The 19,397-nt window shown below is 39.6% G+C and overlaps 1 protein-coding gene across 4 annotated transcripts in view; it reads left to right on the top strand.

The window, feature by feature from the left end:
* Window positions 1-19,397, top strand: part of MBP (myelin basic protein) — a 110,525-nt gene that overhangs the window by 78,902 nt on the left and 12,226 nt on the right. For 2 of the 4 annotated variants that reach the window (XM_054629883.2, XM_054629891.2), the window contains exons 4-5: window positions 12,502-12,932; window positions 16,216-16,239. In XM_054629883.2, coding sequence (XP_054485858.1) covers window positions 12,502-12,932; window positions 16,216-16,239 — 455 coding nt within the window. The remainder of the gene's footprint in view (window positions 1-12,501; window positions 12,933-16,215; window positions 16,240-19,397) is intronic. The other 2 variants (XM_054629908.2, XM_054629900.2) reach the window with 1 other exon arrangement.

Consider the following 19,397-nt stretch of genomic DNA (forward strand, 5'->3'; position numbering starts at 1 on the left):
GGGCAGAAGGCCATGCAGTATTTATTTTCCAAGTGGGGACCCTTTGGATTTAGATGTTTTGTGTTAACATCGTAAGAACACGCATGGGTTATAAGCATTTGACAGAGTAGGTGAGGAGAGGTAGCACTTTAATCTTGTGACTCCTGTAGTTGGTTTAGAGGTGAGTATTTGTTGTCTGCTTGTACTAGCTTCTGACAGCTCTTACTGGTGTTGGGTAGGTAGGCCTTACGACACGGAGAGATTCCAGAGGTGATTTCTTGTGCAGAGATGATTTGGAATTTGCTCCACAAGAAGCCTGCCAAAGCCTGCAGCAGCATGGCAAGGGATCATGACCTTTGTGGAGCTGGAGCTTGTGGGACTCAGATAGGCAGCACAGCAGAGTGGTTTGGGTGGCAGCTTTGGTCCAGGAGCCTTGGGAAGGGAAGGTGGGAAGAAGGACTGGAAACTGCAGGAGGCCAGAGAAGCAGAAAGTGCTTGACAAGAGAGAACAGCAGAATGGTGTGAACAGTGCAAACACTGTCCTTTCCTTCAGGATGGAGGTCATGAATCTAGACATGTGAGGCTGTGGAATCTGTGGCTCACCTTGGAGTGTAAAGTCTTTCCATGTGATTGCTGGTAATGTTTCTTTATTCTCTGGTAAATACCAGTAATTTTCTGCAGGATAGACAGACAAGGTGATTTTTATCCAGCTTTAAATGTCTTCAGTTCATCACCAAAAAAAACCAATCATCTTTTTTTTCCCTTGGTATCTTTCTTTTGAATATCTTATTCTCAGCTTTCTGCCAGTATTTCTGTGGAATAATATCTCTGCTGTTAGGCCCTGTGCCAGTTCAGTCAGTGCAGACTGCTTTAGTCCTTTGGATTCATTGTTTAATTTGCTTGGTTTCAAGTATTCTTCTTGTCTGTTCTTAGGGCTCACTTGAGGCAATTATGAAGAAGGTAAACCTGTTAACCCTATGACAAGCTCTGGAATAAGGTTTTCTTTCAGTCTGTCTGCTGGACAGGCAGATATGTTAATCAAATCTCATATCAATTGCTCAGGAATACATTAGAGTTCCCCTCTGAAAAATATTTCTTTGGTTATCAAATTTCTTCACTGTGGAAATAGCTTCACTCAGAAGTCTCTAAACAGTTTATTTTTGCTGTTTAATCAAAACTACCTCTAAAACTCTTGGGAGTTCTATTGTACTGATTGTAAAAGTCTAAAGGCCTTGAAATAATTTTAAAAGTTAAATAATTGTAAATGTGTAAAGGCCTTGAAATAATTAGTATTTTTACAAACTACCTGCCTTTCATTGCATGTATTGCAATATTTTTATATCCTCCTCTTTCATTCTGCCACAGCAGTTCCATGGCTCTGCTCCTAGGTCTGTGCTGACATTCTCCATTGTGCAGCTTCCAGACAAAGCTGTTCTGACAAGCAGGACAGAGCATGGTAGCAGGAATCCTGTTCCCTCTGTTCAAGGCAGTGATCAGGATGCAGCATCCTCGGGTGCTGTGCTCCTGTGCCAGGGGTGCAGAGAGGCTTTAAACTGTGAGAGCAGCCAAGTGCAGCCTCGAGTGTCTGTGCCCCAGCAGCATCCCTGCCATAAATGTGCTCAGCTGTGATTTCTCTGCTGACTTTGAATGTGGCATGTGGAATTTGTCCTTTGAGTAACCTGGCTTTCAGGTTTCTCTTCAGAGTTCAGAGCTACCAGCTTGATTGTCACCTTCTAAAATCCCATACTATTACATGAAAACGTTTTAAAATCTGGTTAGAGTAATCATTGCCAGGCAGACAAAAACTAATGTCTGAAGTGGTGAACATCCCTGAAGTGACACATTTGTAAAGCATTAACTGTGTTTTTAAAATTAGCAATCAGCTGCTGATCTTTTAGGCAGAATGACTTTCTCACCATCCATACCAAAGGCAGAGCTAGAGTTTCCCGTAGCTGCTACAGTGTCCATGAGAGAATGGAACTTCCTCTTAATGCCAGCATCTTGAACTGGAGGCAGAGCTGAAGACCTGCTCCTCTGTTTCCCCAAAAGGCTACAGAGGTGCTTGTCTTCTACCTCATGGATGCAGCTGGTGGTGTGGCTCTTGTCCCCACTGCAATGTGAGCTTCTCCCACTTCAGATGTCCGGGTCAAGCTGGAGGTGTGGCCATTGCATTGCACAGGGGGCAGTGACACATTTTCCACCTCCTGGGCACAGCTGGATATGCAGGGCACAGCTGGGCCCCTGCACCCTCCTGGGCAGGGAGCTCCTCCAGGGCTTCTGCCTCCCACTGGCTCAGGGGTACTCACAGTGATCCATCAGTTTCTGAGATGTGACAAGCTCTGTGAACAAATTCTGTGTGACTGGGAGAAACTCCTGCTCACTTCTACTCCTATGACCTTTCACCATAGGTTTCAGGTGAAAGTCAGTTCCAAACTGAAGTGAATCAGTTCCAAGTGTCAGACAGTGACTAATGGCTGTGGACTTGTTCTGATTGTAAAGAGCTGCAGTTTAGGCAGACTTGAACAACCCTACCCCATCTTTTTTGGCTTGTTTGTGTTTGTTTGGGAGGTATGCTTTATAGCTTCTGAAGAGCCACATCTTCAATTTTGTTTTACATATATAAAAATTCAACACAATGGTAAATGGTCTATAGGCTTATTTGTGCCCAGGTATTTCAGATATTTTTAGGAATATTGGCAAATAGGTGTGTCATACTAAGAGTGTGTCATTTATACCATTGTGGTGTACTGCAGAATTTTCTGAGGAAAAGAAATCTTCTAAAAACTACCAGCATAATTCCCCCCACTGTAAATCCTGTAACCATGACTTTCTTTCTGAGGTCACTTGTGCTATTAAAAGCTTCAGTTCAGAATATACTAGGGCAAAATAGAGAAGTCCAGAGATATGGCAATGTACACCTGAAAGATGCATGAAAATGTCAAGCTTATTGATTACATCATCCTGCAGGTGATTCACAGCTTCCAGAAACCTGGCTTGTGTTGTGCACTCTTCTCTCTAGGACTGCCATACTCCTGTAATTTGCTTTTTACCTGGGCCTGCTCTATACAAGGCTGTTTTGAAAAACAAACTTTGAAGTTATGTCCTCAAACCAGCAAATTGATGTGTTATTTTGGGGCGAGTTAAAAACATTCATATTCTCTCTTTGTTTTAACATATGAAAATCTCCTCTACAGTACTTTGGGCTCTGGGTTTAGTTGGGTTAGTTGGTTCCCAGGAGGAGTTGACACACATGAACACTGTTACTCTGTAGAACTGAAATGCAGCTTATTGAAATTGGACTTCATAGCCTTATGCTGTAAGTAGTTTCCCTGTGGTCACAATCAAACCATGGTTTTTAAAGGTAGCTAATTTGGTTAACTTACTACAAGTGTATTTTTTTCTGCAGTTTATACTTTCGAAACAATGAAATACCACCCAGACACTTAAATGCTGGTCAAGAAAAACACAGCAGTGTTAACAGGCCCTCTTTGGAGGTGCTACATGATTGGTTTTAACAGGAAATATTCTACTGATAGGGTTTTTTGTGCTGCTTATCATGCTCTGAGCAACTTCTTTGAACCAGCTGGTTCACACCAGACAGTGACACCAGTCACTGTCCTTGCCTCACTCATTTCACCAACATTTCTTTTTCTGCTGCTTTTAAGGCCCTGTTTCTCTATGGTATTATGAAAAAAATTTAACTGTAGTATTGGGTACCCAGTTGCTCTGATGGAAAGAGGTTATTTTCCAGTAAAATATAACTGATGTGGAATATACAAAAGATAGTGGAAGTTGTGAGGTCTGATGGAAGCACTACTCATTTTGCCATACTTTGGTGGGTGGGGGATATATCCAAATTTTACAACCTAACAATTATTCACACTCAGTGCAACTGAAGCAGAAAAGATGAATAATCAAACAATCTTTGTCTAATACTAGTCAGTTGCACAAGTACAAATGCTGATGGGTCAGCAGGTGATTTAATTTCTCCTCCTTAAGTGCATGAAATTGTTTGTTACAAATGATGCTCCAGCTCGCTTTGCTGTGGGAGGCTCTTTTGTGAGATGTTTGAGATTAAAACAAACCTATATGTTCTAGTAACACAAAGCAACGTTTTTCTTTGAAACTGGTGGGTGGATAAAATTCTTAGTTGAAGTTTTTAAAACCCTCTCTGCAGGCCCTATGGAGAATTGCCACATGCTTCTCATAGATTCCAAATTTCTGCCATAGCAAGTCCCACTGGTTTTCAACCACAGGCTCTTTTGTTTTCTGTACTGGCCTTTGTAAGCCTCAGCAAGTGGAGGCAGTGCCAGAAGTTGTGGAAAACAAGAGCGAGAGGGAGCGAGCCAGGCCTACACTGCTGCATTCCTCTGCAATGGTAGGCCACCGTGTGGGCTTTGGTTCAGCTCCTCATTGTGAGCCAGGGGCACGGATATCCAAGCGCCCAACTCTGTGAAGGCATGCAGAGTGCAAGGCACTTTCTGCAGTCAAGTAGATTGGTTTTAATTACAGTCTGAAGATCAAAAATTGTTCTCACTCAGGGGATGCTTTTAGCTTTTTTGAATGCCTCTTTTTTCTTGTTTCTTTTCTTTACCTGTCCTCACAAGCAAACAATACTTTACACACCCACAAGGCTCCTAACAGTCCTGAGCCACTTTCTCTTTCCCAGTCGTAGAATCCTTTAATGTTGCTGTAGAGCGTGACATGGCACAGGATACCAAGACTCCATCAGAAGGGTGTATAAGAGAGATTTCCTATAGCAACATGTTGCCTTTATAGTTTTTCAAGATATTTACATTTACTTAACAGACACATTGGTCATAAGAAAGAAACAAAGTTCTCAATAGGTGAACAAGGAGCCACGTCATTCTGTGAGCCAATTAAAGTCCGTATCTTTTAACTTTCTCTCTTCCATCACGTTGTCATGGGGATAGCCTTGGTGTCTTCCTCAGGAGAGATACGGGGCTTTCCTTATCTTTAGTAAGCCTTCGCTGGCTCACAAGGACAGCACAAAATGTCTTTCCTACAGTTAAAGTTGGAAAAGACCTCAAAGATTGAGTCCCACCTTTGACTGACCACCACCAAATCAACTAAACCACAGCACTAAGTGCCACACTCAGCCATTCCTTGAACACTTCCAGGAATAGTGACTCCATCACTTCCCTGGGAAGTCCTATTCAATGCTTAATCACTGATAATTTCTTACGAAGGTGTTCCACTGAATTGCTGAAATACATATATAGCCCATTTAGAAAGACGATGAAGAGGAAATTAAGCACCATGCAGTGACAGATGATGTGTAACTTAGGCCTCCCAGCTAATTTCTTGTATGTTGAATCTAATATGACCTACACAGTAGGTTGAACAAAAAAAAGGTCTGTTGCACCCCTGGTTTTAAGCCTCAGCATCAGCAGTAACAGGAGAACACAGGGAGCTGGTATTCAACTGCTGCTCTGATTCCTGTGGTTGGAAACGCCTCGCTGACTGCTTTGCTTTCATCGCTTTCTTTGACATGGCAGAACTAACGGGCTAAATTTCTTCAGTAAGAACACAGAGGAGAGAGAGTGCTTAAAGGCATAAATAATACAGGGTGTACAGATCTGGGGAAGGTATGATGTTTTTTTTCCTCCATCAAGTCTGAGACCTGGCTCCTGGAGTGCAGCCCTCACAATGGGTAATGGGATAGTAACACATTTCAGCCCACAGTGACCACACATGTTTCCCATTAATATCCAGCCTTTGGGCATGGACTGTGGGTTATTACTGCACAGACTTGGAAGTGTTTTCACATCTCTGACATGTAGATGCTAGGAGCTGTGTGTGCCTTGGTGAAAACACAGAAAAGCTTTCCAGCAAGAAGACTCCTGATATACCAAAAGTCTCTGACTCAGACAGTATTGCTAGTTTTTACACACTGATACCCTGAAATGTAATTGCCTTCATCAGAGTGGTAATGCTGAACATAAGCTGTAATGAATATACAGCTTATTTTTAATTTCTACTTTTTATTTTGTAGTCATTTCACAGAACCAGCCCTCTCAAATCATGAAGTTGTCAGCAGAACCAAAAATTATATTTGCTGATTCATAAAATAAGATTTAGGCATGATTACCAGAGTGCCCCCATTCCAGCTAGATGTCATATTGCTGTGTATTTTCACCAACTCATTGATTGGTTGCATTATGGTTTTACTGGGTAAGTTAAAAAGGTCAGTATAGTTACCCTACCAAAAAAGATACCACAGCAATAATTCCCCACTGTGCCAGTGCCACCTTACAGGGATCCTTCTCTCAAAAATGTTGGCTTTACTGCAGAGCAATGCTTTAGGGATGTATTTATCATAAAACGGGTACTCCTGTAACAAGGAGTGGTTCACAGTTACATAATAAACACTTTGGGATTATGAAGTCTAGCAGAATTTAGGGGAAAGAAAAAAAATCAGGCTATTGATTGACCTACTGAACTTGCAAAATTAATACTTATTTATACTACTACAGCAAGTTTTTCATTGACTGGCCTTTTGGGAAGAAGGTTGGGAGTCGCTTCAGGAGAGATTTTGCTCTCTTAGCTAGTAAAATAGGTAATACTTGTGAATTGATGCCAAAGTATGTCAAATGTTTGAGGGTTTGGGGTTTTTTTATGTTTTGGATAGTATCAGAAATAAAGTGAGAGGAATCACACTTATGTTTTCATACTGTAGCAGTTAGTGTCTGAATTTACATTCTCCTATGCAATTTGCAGTTTCTTCCCTATAGCATAATTTTATGTTAAAAATTACATATTCCTATTATATTAATGCTAAAAAGTACATATTCCTATTCTATCTGAGTGAATTCAGTACTTTTCTTTGAAATATGAGCATAAATAATATAGCTGAAGTGTCAACTGCAAAGTTAGTTGATTCCATAACAGGATGTGAACTACATTTTCCCCCTCTTCATCAAATGTTTTTGTGTTTTCATATGAGCTCTGCTGTAAGGCCAAACTCTGCTACCTCAGAAGCTGCTCTTCAGCAGAAACGGACCAGGGAGGGCTTGGAGAAATGAGATCTTTCATGAGTCTGAGAGAAGCTGTGTGAGGACTTGGGTATTAGCAAAGGTCTAGCAATTAATAGATCTTTTTTGACCTATTAACTTTCGGTCTGGCATCAGCTCTTAGGGGGCATAAGGCTTTCTGCAAAGAACAGCTAAGAACTAGTATTCCATGAGGTACCAGGGATTCAGGAAAAGCAGGATTTGTCAGGCACGTCCTGTAAAATGTTAAGTGGAACTTTCATTCACCCAGCTACAAAAATATAGTCTCAATGTCTAAACCTATGTTGTGCTTTTACCAACAGCAGTGCAATAACTTTCAGCAGGCTCAGCCACTGATCCTTATTGACCCAAGGTGTAGTATAGAACTAAACTTGGCCTTTTTCAAATTTAATTCAATACAAGTAAATACTGGAGCAGGTGAGGTTTTTCACCTTTTACTGTATTTTTAATACCAAGTTTTATTGTAAGGAAAGCTATGCCACAGCAGACCCCTTCTTCACTGCTTCAGCAGATCAGAAATGTGCTCAACTCATCAGTGGAATGGAAACACCCTCACAACTTTTTTGTTCTAGTCTGATAAGAGCTTTGTATGCTGTAAAATGTCTAATGAAAGAAGTGATGGAGGGAAATCAAAGGAATGCATGTTATGCTTAGCAGGTGGCTTCTCATTTTTGTGGTGGTTTAGTCTGCAGCTTGGTTAGCCCATAGAAGAAGCCGAAGTTCTTGTGCAGAAAAATATCATTCCTTCAGTTATGCTGAAGCTATAGAAAAAATTTGCCTTTGGGTGGAATTTTTTTTCTTGAAAATGATAAGCTTTCACAAGGAGGGAGGAGAGCAAGCTGTATTGGAAGTGACCTCTTGGCTAAGTGCAGTAGGAGTGTTAAACTCACGTGAATCTGCATCATGAGATAGATGGGCACTTCTCTCTCAATTCACTCTGCTAGAAAATGGGGAGAATGTTTGTGTAAAGGCTAAATGCACCAGCACATCTGTTCTGGTTGTGTTCAGAGCTATGACCAAGTGTTTGTTTCACAATTATACTGCATGCAATCCATTTCAAACAGAAATATTTGTGTAAAATTGATTCCCAACCATTTGACAAGCATCAGACAAATCCAGTAATTAGGTCTGTGAATTGAAATGTCTGATGGCATATTGCCTTCTAACCATATTAGAGAAGTTAGGCTAAGAGCCATTTTTTGTCTGCGGTGTCTTAGCATAATGGGGATGAATCAAGCTTTTGCAGTTCAGATTTAACAATGGAGACATAATTCTTTCCTCTGTCTCCCCAAATACTTCTGTAGTGAAGCCTAATGGCTGGGGACATGCTGTTCTGATGTGGGCTGTGCTGAAGTAAAAGTCCAAACCAGGAGCTGAATTGTGGAATTATCTCAGCACAGAGTTGGAACCCAGATATCCTCAGCTGCAGCATGTATGTAGTGATGATGGATGTTTTTTCTTTGGCCTTTTATGCTTTCAAGTGCCTGATATTACCACAAATGTTATTAGAAGCCACATGTTCCAAAACAGTGGTCTCAGCCTCTTAAATAATGCAAGGCAACCTATTACTAATACATTTGTCTTATTGCTATAGCTTACCAGAGATCTTTAAATCTCAGCTGTGACAAAGTTGATTAATTTCTAGGTATTACATTTTGTTGTTCAAATGACTAAACATAGATGAATCACTACAAAAAGTCAGATGTTTTAACCAATATTTTGTTGTCAGCATTTCAGTAAAAATACTGAAATTAACTTAAGAATTGAGGACTATACTGCGTTGTATTTTACTATCCAGTTGACATCTATAGAAAAGAGAGGACCTAAAAGGTAGAAAAGGACAAATACAGATTATATTTCATTTACTGAAAAACAGTGTTTTATATATATATAGATGACTTAGTCTAAAATGAAAAGTTGATTTAGAAGTTCAGTAATTTCCATCTTCATACCCTGAGAAAAGAAGGCTGAGAAAAAGGAAGTGTAATCAATCACAGCAGCCTGTCCTTATGATAAAGTGTATTAAATATTTGGTGTTGCAAAGTTGGTTAATGTACTTTCTGGCATTTGTAATGTGTAAATAATACTTAAGATTTCATACAAATATTTAAGCACTGTGACTGTTGATCTTAGCCTCTCTTGAGAACCCAAAGTAAGGTAATGTACTTCAGCTTTTATCAGCTTCATCTTCCTCGTTTGTTTTACAGCATTTGTAGAGGGAGCAGCAGTAGGAATGTGAGAGGAATTACAAGTATCTGCAAGAAAGCAAGACTGGAGAGGAGTAGGAGGAGATGAAAAACTTGTAATCTTTTTTTAAAACTCCTAGCTTAACAATGTCTTTCCAGGCTGTCCTCTGTGTGGAAGCAGCCTGCAGACTCAAGGAGGGGCTGTGATAGAGCAGCCCTTCCAAGTGACCCGTGGGAAGGATATTTCTATCCGAGGTCCCTCGATGGGAAATTGTCCTTTGCGTAGAACAAATTTCCGTGGTTGTTGAGAGGAGCTGTTGGAAGCATTGGGCTGAGAGGTCCCAGCCAATTAGCAGCTTCGGGAAAAGAGTTATTTTCATTCTCAAGAAATGGGATAAACTATCAATGTCTAATCAAGCACCCAAGGCCACTCCAAGTAGTTTTAAAATGCTTATATGGGATCTAACTCCTATTAAGGACAGTGAAGGATTGCATTTATTTTTGTCTCTTTGAAAGCACCTTTGGACTTTCTCTTTGGTTTCATTAACAGAGTGCTAAGAATTTTTTGTACATCTGTATTCCTCTTTTTGGAAGTCACTTGGAGTCTTGTTCCCTCTGGCTGGTTTTGGGCTAATGTGAGGAGGTGCTTTTCTTGTGCTCTCATTTGTGCAGCTCTCAAGGACCTTATGCACTTACAAATAAATAGAAGACACTTTCATAGCCTTCTAGTTAATGCCTATGGCAATGCATCCTGCTGTACTTCATTCTACAAGGATTAGCCAAAAAATGCCTAAGATCTCTTCCTCCCTGGGCAACTTTCTTTTGTACAAGTATTATGGTACAGGTTGTGTGCTCTATTTTAAGAAAGAGCTTCATTTTCCAAAGAAAAACAACTTGAAAAAATAGTAGCTATACACAGCATTTACAACAGGTTTTATTAAAAGTCTGAATATTTGTTTTTAAATGAACAAATAAGCATACATTTATATAGTCCATTAATTCTGGATGTCCTTAGGGCATTATTAAAGTGATCTGTCTCTCCAAATGCACTGGAAGACTTTGATTAGTTAGGAACAATATTAACAGTATCTCTCTTACATGTTTTTATATATTAGAGAAGACATAAGCATGAAGAAAATTTAGAGGCAAACTTAAATGTGTGCTTTCACTGCTGAGATGAAGCCTCCAGAAAGATTTATACTTTATAGCTCACTGCGTATGCATTGGGAGAAGCTACTTTTGTGGCACAAATACCCTTCTTTGTTGCTTACCAATACCCGTATTCAGAGGCACAAAGAACAACTGTTGTAAAAAATATTAGTATGCAGATGCTCTGGTGTTTTGTTAATGCATTTAATTAAATACAATAACTCTTTTGTTTGCTTTTCTTTTTCTGTCCTTGAATGGATTTGTATTATGGTATAGAACCTAGGCTTAGGGTCGCTGTTTAAAATGTTTTGCAGTTTCAGAATGTGTCACACATCCAAGTTAGTTACTTTCCTTTTGTTCTATTAAGAAAGTCATTTGGGTATGTTACTAGTTTCTAATAAGTTTGAGAGCATCTTTTCAGGAACACTCAAATTGCAAAGTTGCCAGCAAATATTTTCACCACTAATGAGGTCTTCAGTGAGAGTTAGGCACTGGTTAAATGATTGTATTTGTGAGAGACTCTAAGATGTTTTAACCTAAGAATTTTTTCTTGAACATTTTCTAGCTAGTTTTCACAAAAGAAATTTTAAAAATTCAGAGCAAAACTGTACTTTATACTTTTATATTAAAAACTGTAGCAGTAACATAATTGCGCAATTGTAACCTACACAGGTTTTGCAGAAGCCAACATTTCTGTCTTACATTGTTACCCATAAAATTATTTCAGAATTATTCTCAGCCTGAGAAAAGGTTTCTTTAGTGCCCTGTGGATGGGTGAAACCATATGAAATGACTGTCGACAAAGTCTAAAATGCTCTGCTGAATCAGCAAAGTGCTTGAGCCCAAAGTACTTTGAAAAGACAGCAGTATTTGCCAGATCCTATCCCTCCCATGGCAACAAGGACCAAATCAAATCAGGATGTAAAAAGGTAATTAGGAGACCCTGAAGGTAACACATGACTTGTTTCTGAATTTCTGAGCCCCCTTAACTCCAAAAGACATTTCTGACACAGTGTGTGGGAGGTGTCTGTGCTGAAGGTTGCTCCTCAAGCAATGACCTTCTGATACTCTTTTGGTGTTCCTTGGAGATAAGGCATATTCTTCAGTGGGTGCAGTTTCCTTCAGAAGAGTAGGAGTCATGGTATAGACCATCAAAACCTCCATAAGTTTTTCTGTCACTGATAGAAGGAGCTGCTACAGGTGAAGGAAGGGCTAAGTGTGTTGCAGCTGATGCTTCTCAGGGGCTTTACTGGGTGCATCAGAACACAACTCTGGAGAAGGCAGCAGGCATTTCACTTACCACAGGGGTCTGTCTTGGCACCTTTCTTGGCTAAAAAAAAAAGCTTTTCAGTTGCTGGTAATTGTTCTTGTCGCTTCTCACAAGCACTAAATACAAATTGGATGGTTTTGCTTTAGGCCTTCAGCGTCAATGCCAGGACATTGTACCCAGAGTACTAGGATCATCACACATGGACAAAAACTGTCATGAGAGGCCAAGCAGAAGTTGCAGTTTAGTGCTCTCTTTTTTGAAGTAAGGAAAATGTCAATAGTGGGGCAAAAAACCCCTTCCTCTCACTGTTTGTTTGATCCATATTGTAGTTACAGTGAGGGATTCCATATGAGGCTGTAAGCTCTGACATCGTGGAGAGGGAATGGTCACTTGTGAAAGCACAGATCTGCAATGTCACTGTAATTCTAATTTTTTCCCCCTGTTTTGGAGAAAGATGGCGTAATTAGAGTTGCAGTCCTCAAGGGAAAGTACAGGAATTCTGATCACTCACTGAAAGCCTCCTCATCCACAGGCCTTCCATGTGAATAAAGTTAGTTTCAGTTACACTTCAAGTAATCTATCAATCTATTTATAAATGTGTTAAAAAAAAAAAAAAAGAAAAGAAAAAAAAAAACCAAAACCTACATGCACACCAAAAAATCACCTAGAACTACTGCAAATTTGTGTGAGAACATCACTCTGGTTTCAGTTCCAAGATAACTTAATGTTCTTTAAGGCTGGAAGAGAACATAGTTTCATTACAACTGCACATATTAAGGGTTTTGTATGAAATGAGCATCTCAAGGCAAGGGAAAGAAAGCAGCATTGTTCCAGGGCTGTTTTTCACAGGCCAGTATTCATATCTCATCCTTGTTGTTTGCAGGAGAGGCAGATGTGAACCAGAACAATGGGACCTCCACGAAGAGCCCAGCGGTGACAGACTCCAAAGGCACAGTGGACCCGAAGAATGCCTGGCCCGAGGCCAACCCAGCTGACAGGACTGGTCGCCCCCACTTGATCCGCCTCTTTTCCCGAGATGCCCCAGGAAGAGAAGACAACACCTTCAAAGATCGGCCCTCAGAGTCAGACGAGCTACAGACCATCCAAGAGGACAGTGCAGCAGCTTCAGAGAATTCGGATTTGATGGCTTCACAAAAACGCTCCTCTTTCCGGCACGGATCAAAACTGGCATCTGCGAGCACTATAGACCATGCCAGACATGGATCCCCACGGCACAGAGACTCGGGTCTACTTGACTCGCTGGGCAGATTCTTTGGAGGTGAAAGGCACGTTCCCCGGCGGGGCTCGGGCAAGGTGAGCTCTGAGGAATAGAGAACTGCAAGGCTACAGCAAAACACAGTACAGTTAAAGAGGAAGGGTGGGTCTGAAAGAAGGGTCTCACTGCTATAAGGCAAGAGTTGACCTAGCCAGCGGGATGGTACTTGTAATATAATGCTTGGCTTTAAACTGAAAACAGCAACAACAAAAAAAGCAAAGATCTGGGAAACAAGAGGAGCTACTCTGGGTAGTAACATGGAGTATTAGAAATCCAGGGGGCTCTAGAAACATTACTGGGAGGAATTTTTATGAGCATTTAATGTGGTGCGTTGTATGCATTTCTATGCTGTGCCATTTAGAGAAACTTCAGTCTGCTTTTGTGTGTTGTTCTTAAATATTTGCAAAACGGAGCTGGATGAGAGCACTAAATGCAAGATGATCTCTATATATCTTGGCACTAACTGAGGGGCAAACTTGGAAATAGATGTTAGAAAAGGAATTGTGGCCAAATTCTCAGCCTGCTTGTGCAAGAGTATGTTTAAGGTCAGTTGACAGCATTGCCATGGAGATGGCTTGACAGATACTATCCTGAATCCCAGACGTACAAAATAATCCAGCTGCTTTATTCTGACAATTTGAGATTTATTCCAAGCATTTCATATTAGAAATTGCATAACAAGCCATTTCTACACTATCAGTTCAAAACCAAGGGCATTGATGAAAGACTGTTAATTAAGTTCTTCCCTTTTCCAGGATACCTGCCTCCTCTGACAAATTATGCAGCTGGCATATTAGTTCACTATTATTCAAGTGGCGAAGTTTGTTTTCACTGTACCTTTTGCCATGTAAATGATAAGTGGAGTCCTGTGTTTGTGTGTCCACACACTACATAAGCATTCGAATGGAACTGCTGTAGGGATGTGAAATTTTTCTTTTAGCTGAATTTGTTGTAGTTGCTCAAGTTGTGCGTTGCAAAAAGCAGAATTCATAGTTGCTGGCTGAGACTAAATTTTTGAAAATCCTTTGACAACCTTTGAGGTCTATTCAGTGTTCCAGCCTGTGATCTGTGCTGTCTCTCAGGGCTGCACTGGGACAGGACACAAACTGCCCTCTGGTGTAAAATTGATCTGTGGTGGTCCCACAGCTGTGGCTGTCAGTGTCCTTCACAGCTCCACATCTGGAAGCACAATGTGTAATAGCCCTTCCCTGAAGAGTTGTTGTAATGTAGAGACCACTGGATGAAAAATACTCTAGAAACTTAAAACCAGAAGCTTCTCACACTTGGTGGGCGGTACTAAGCAAGCTGGGTGTTTTGTTCTTTTTATTTCTCACCTTTACCAACTGGGGCCTGTAATGCTATTGACAAAGATTTAGCAGCCAGGCCATTTTTCCTTTAGTAACATTTCTGTGTGTAATGTTCTTGTGTGTAATGTTCATAAATGCAACAAGCAGTTGCTGTGAGCATGAAGAAAACCTTTTTTCTTCTTGCTTCTGCAAATAACAGAGACTGTTCCCAGCTGCTGTTTTCTGGGGCCTGGTTGGCCAGCTCAACTCTTGCTGTTTTGTTCATGTACTGTGTTACTCGATGACAAATAGTGTATGAAATGTTCTTTGTACACCAAGGTGACAATACCAAAAAGTTAGATTCTGCATACAGAATATACAGAGGTATGTGCATTCCTGTGTGGCAATAAATCAAACCAATCAACTCAGTTTTTAGGAGTAATGACTAAAAAAATGTCTGCCAACTGTACAAAGTCTGTATTTTATCCTTTGGCATGAACATGATTGCAATGATTCTCTGTAGATTTTGATGTAATTATGTATGAGAGGACAGGAGATCATGTCTTTTATCTCTGCTGTAAAATGCTATTTTGAAGAACTTAAATGTCTGCAAAACAGAACAGAATTATGGACAATTCTGACATTTTTTACCAAGCAGAAGTAGTTGTTTGGGGTTTTTTTCCCTTAAGAATGACTACTCGTAGAGTTACGGAGTCCTGATTTGCAGATCTGAGCTGGAAGCACAGAGAAGTTGAATTATTTTGGCAAAAGTCTGTCACATTAGGACTTGCAGTGCCAAAGCATCTCTAGCACTCTTCCACACAATGGTAATATTGATGTACATCCTAGGAAACATTCCTAGGAAACTCTCTTGTGGGAGGGCTTCAGTGTGGAAAGTATTGAGCAAGTGGCACAGTCATTTCAGTTATTATTTATTTAGCCTCTGAAACAATGCCTTTTGGTTTCTTGTATCAAGAAAGGCTTGTGGTGTCATTTATTTATACAAGAGTAGACAGAGGAAATCTAGATGGCTCATTCGTGCTTAAACCCTAAATAGTTGTTGCCATTTGCTGAATTTTGTAGAGGATCACTGATAGATGATGAAGGCATTCATGGACCAGCCGAAATAGAATGAAGTCCCTTGGCAGTATTCCAGACTTCACTAAGTAAACAGGTCTTTGATAAATAAGATACCACTAAAAGCACCTTAAAAGGATGAATTTCAAAGGCTTGAAAAGTTCCTAGAGCTGCACTGTTAATTTGCTTGCACTTTTTTCTTTCTTTATTTTGAAGCATTTCAAAGCAATTCTGCAGCTGCCTTCTTGCAGTCTTCCTTTTTTCAGCCAGCCCATGCCTCAGTGGGAGCATCTCAACTACCCACACCAGCAAGCACTGGAATGCAAAGACAACACTTACTCTTTGTACAGATTTAGGGCTGACATTCAAGCAAAACACATTATAAATTCTTTGTGGAGGCATTTTCTTCTTGCATCCATAGCTAAGAAGTACATTAGTGAATAATATTCACTATTGTGTCCATAAAGGTGGGGTGGGAACAATGCTGGGACTGTTTCATGGCCTCCTTTTCTCATGTGGAGCAGGTTCTCCCCTGCTCTGCAATTCTGAAGTTAAATTGCATGAGAGTTCCATGGGAGTTGTTAAAAATAGAAATACTGGAATGTACAGAAATAATACTTTTCTTCTAAGGGGCAGCAAGTGTATTTGCCATTTTCCCCCCAATCCCATTGAGATTTTAGACAGCTGAAACTCAATTAAAACCAGCTTGAATTTTGTACCTTTAAGAAAAACTTTTAAGGTAGAATATTTGAAACAAAACTGTTGTTGTGCACAGCTCAAATTTAATCGTATTAAAAAAAGAATTTTAAATGGTGACAGAAAGAAACTGTGGTGCAGACATTTTAAATAGCATGCAAGAGAGAGTAGCATAACAATAAATTATTTCCTTTCTAATCTTTATAGAATATTTGTCTAAGCAAGTTTGTTAAAACGATCAAATGTTCTTTGTGCCTCCTAGATTCTGAGCCTGTATTCAACTTCAGTATGTACTGACTGCTATTTTGTTTCTTTGATGCACTTGTTTTGTAATCCTTTTGTTTATGATTTTATTTTTTTTTCTACTAAGTTTGGTTTGTGAAACAAGAACTTTTCTGTCCTGGTTTAACTTTTTGCATTAACTTACTAAACTTTAAACTACACTTGTGACACAGATCAAACAAACCAAAATATATGAGTGACAGTAAATAATAGGTGAGGCAAGACTTAGTGAAAGATTGAATCAATTTCTCTTTAACATTTTGCTTCAGTTTGGTATGCAATCTTGTAACTGGCTCCTGTTGCCTGAATGAAGCCTTGCTCCTCCATTTCCTTCCCAACTTCTGTGTGTTTGGGTGCAAGAAATGTGGAATGTAGAGATGGGGCTTCCCCATGCTACAGACAGATACAAGGCAGGAGCAGCACTGGGCTGAAGTTCTTCTCAGCTTGAGCAGAACCAGGGTTTGGGATCAGCATTTCTGAATCAGCAGATCCAAACCCACTCCTGAGCTAAGCAGCTGCTAGAGTAGGGATCTACAAAAATGGTTGCGATAACCATGCAAAGGCAAAAAGTTTAGGAACCACAGTTTTAAATAATGCCATGGAGGGATAAGTTAATCAGAATCTTTTTTCTTTTTTTTTTTTTTTTTTTGCACTTGAACTCTATTCACATTTCCTGTGGAAGCTTTAATGTATACTACAGCACCATGAAGAATTTGAAAAGCAGTAAAATCAGTGCTAGTCTGACTAGTATATGATGTGATTTAAGTAAATACTTACTGTGATTTTAATTTCCAAGTCTTACTTTTCAGGGAGTGGTATTGCTTGTGATACACTGTTTTGTAAAACCTGCTGTGCAAGCTGTATGCTTGTAAAAAATTTTACAGAGTTTATAGTGGTTGTAACAATAATTTTGTTTTAATCTTTTGCTTTTTATGTGCTTTATGTATTCATTAAACTGTTTACATCACAAAAGCCAGTGTACTAATGATTTAATTTGTTTTAAATGCTTTAATCCATTAACAGAAGTTGCAACAAACTACTATTGTATGTGACAGGTTTTTAGTTCACTAAGAGGCTGCGCGTCATTCTGCAAAATTCAGTTAGAACAGTGCATTGGACAGAAGGGAATAGAGAGGTTTCCTTCTGGAAGGAAAAGCTGGGCTTTGAATAACCAAAGCTCCTGTATCTGATGTTCTCACTGAATCTGGCCTCTCATTTGTAGCAGCCTAAAAATGAATTAGTGTAACAGAACTGCCAGTCTGAAGCTCATTTAGCTTGTGTAGGGGTAGAACCTCAGACTACTTTATATCTGCCTGGTTTAAAAAAAATCACCTGCACAAAACAAGGCAAGACCAACTGGTGAGTACATACACCATGTGAGAAGTAAAACGCCTAAGAGCCACGATCATGGGATTGACTTTGACATGTTCATTTAACACCTGTATGACCATATATGACCATAAACATGTTACTTATGCCTAATAATTAACACATTATTTAATGCACTGGCACTCGCATTTTCAAGGAAGTTACTAATTGAAATAATTTTTACAAGGTACTAGAGGAGTTTGGGAATTGGGAATAGGTTAAATGCTCTTTAAGTGGTAGTTCGAAGTGCAAACACTAAATTTTGGTACAGTATTAGTGATGCTTCGTGCTCACCTGACATCATCTGTATGGCAAGGTTTGTTTAGAAATGGGATGAAGTATTTGGGGCTTGCTGATTTGTTTTACAAGTTAAAGAGGAGATCATGACTGGGAGAATGCCTGTGTGCTTCACTGGTTTTTATATGGTCTTGTGCCTCTTACATTCAGATATATATTAGAAACATGTTCAGGCTAAAATACAAATTAATCAAGTAAAGCATTTGAAGGATCTGTTTCTAATCACATCACAGCAAAAATGTTTTCCCCTTTCATTAAACTTCTAACAGGATCTTTCAGTTCAGTCTTTGCTTGACTATTTCTAGAGTCTTCTATCCACTAATATGATATAATAACAGTAGTATGCGTAAGTTGCATACAGAAGAGCTCCAAGGATTCTTTTGAGAACTTGGTGAAGTTCAAAGCTTGTGGTGCCCTTTGCCTGGGCCTGAGCCTGATGGCAGAGCTGGTGAAGGAGCAGTGATGGCCGCTTTGGGATCTTTTGGTGGGAATTGGCCTCAGCTGTTCTCAGCCATGCCTTTCTTGTTCACCTGTGTGGCCCCTCAGCCCAGGTGAGAGTAAGGTCTGGATTTAATTTTAAATATATCAGAGGGGGTGTTTGTTTAAACAAGTGCAAGGGTCAGGCAGGGATGTACATACCGATGGCCAAAATGTACATACAGATGGTCTAATAGAGCTATTAAAAATTTAGCACAAGGATTTTCTCTGCCTAAGAACAATTTAATGGTTACTTCTCTGCAGATGAAGCAGTTTGATATGTAAGAAATTGCTTTATATTCAAATCTGCTATATTAGTTTTTTCTATCACATTCCTTGCAAATGAAGAACTGCATTAGCTTTAGCACTTTCCATCTTAGAATGCCAAAATAAATTACTGTACTTCAGTTGTTTTTCAGATTACACAATGGTAAATGCTTCTAGATAGAAAACCAGAGCAAAAGTTACTACTTTTTTGTCTCTGACCTTGTTTTGTACCTCTGTCATCACATAGCATTAGTAACAATTGCTGGCTTTCACCTTTTTTACTGATGCAAAATATCTCACCATGTTCCTGAAATGGTCTCCATTTAAGACATATTACACTCCCAAGGTACTCAGTTTCGTTTCTGACCTGCACAAGAAATCGCCCACTGCCATTTTCAGGTGATTTTACTGCATTTTTTACAAATCAATTAAAAACTAATTCTCATGATGCATCTACTTCTCCACTTTTGATACATCATACAATTAATGTACCTTGGAAACTGTATGAGCCTCAGGTTTGGAGTGGTCCATCTTCTCCACTTTATACTAACAGTATTATTAGAAATTTTACCATGTATTTCTTTCAAAGAAATATTCTATTAACCATGCCATGTCTAAATATTTCATAAGAGTAATCTCTCCTTGCTATTACACTGTCTGTACAAGTTATGCTGAGACAGGCAATAGTACTTTTAACAACCTGTATGAGAGTTTAGCTTGTCACTTGCTTACCTATCAAAGGCAGAAAAGAAA

The sequence above is a fragment of the Agelaius phoeniceus genome, chromosome 1 (assembly GCF_051311805.1).
Source record: "Agelaius phoeniceus isolate bAgePho1 chromosome 1, bAgePho1.hap1, whole genome shotgun sequence".
Lineage (NCBI taxonomy): Eukaryota > Metazoa > Chordata > Aves > Passeriformes > Icteridae > Agelaius > Agelaius phoeniceus.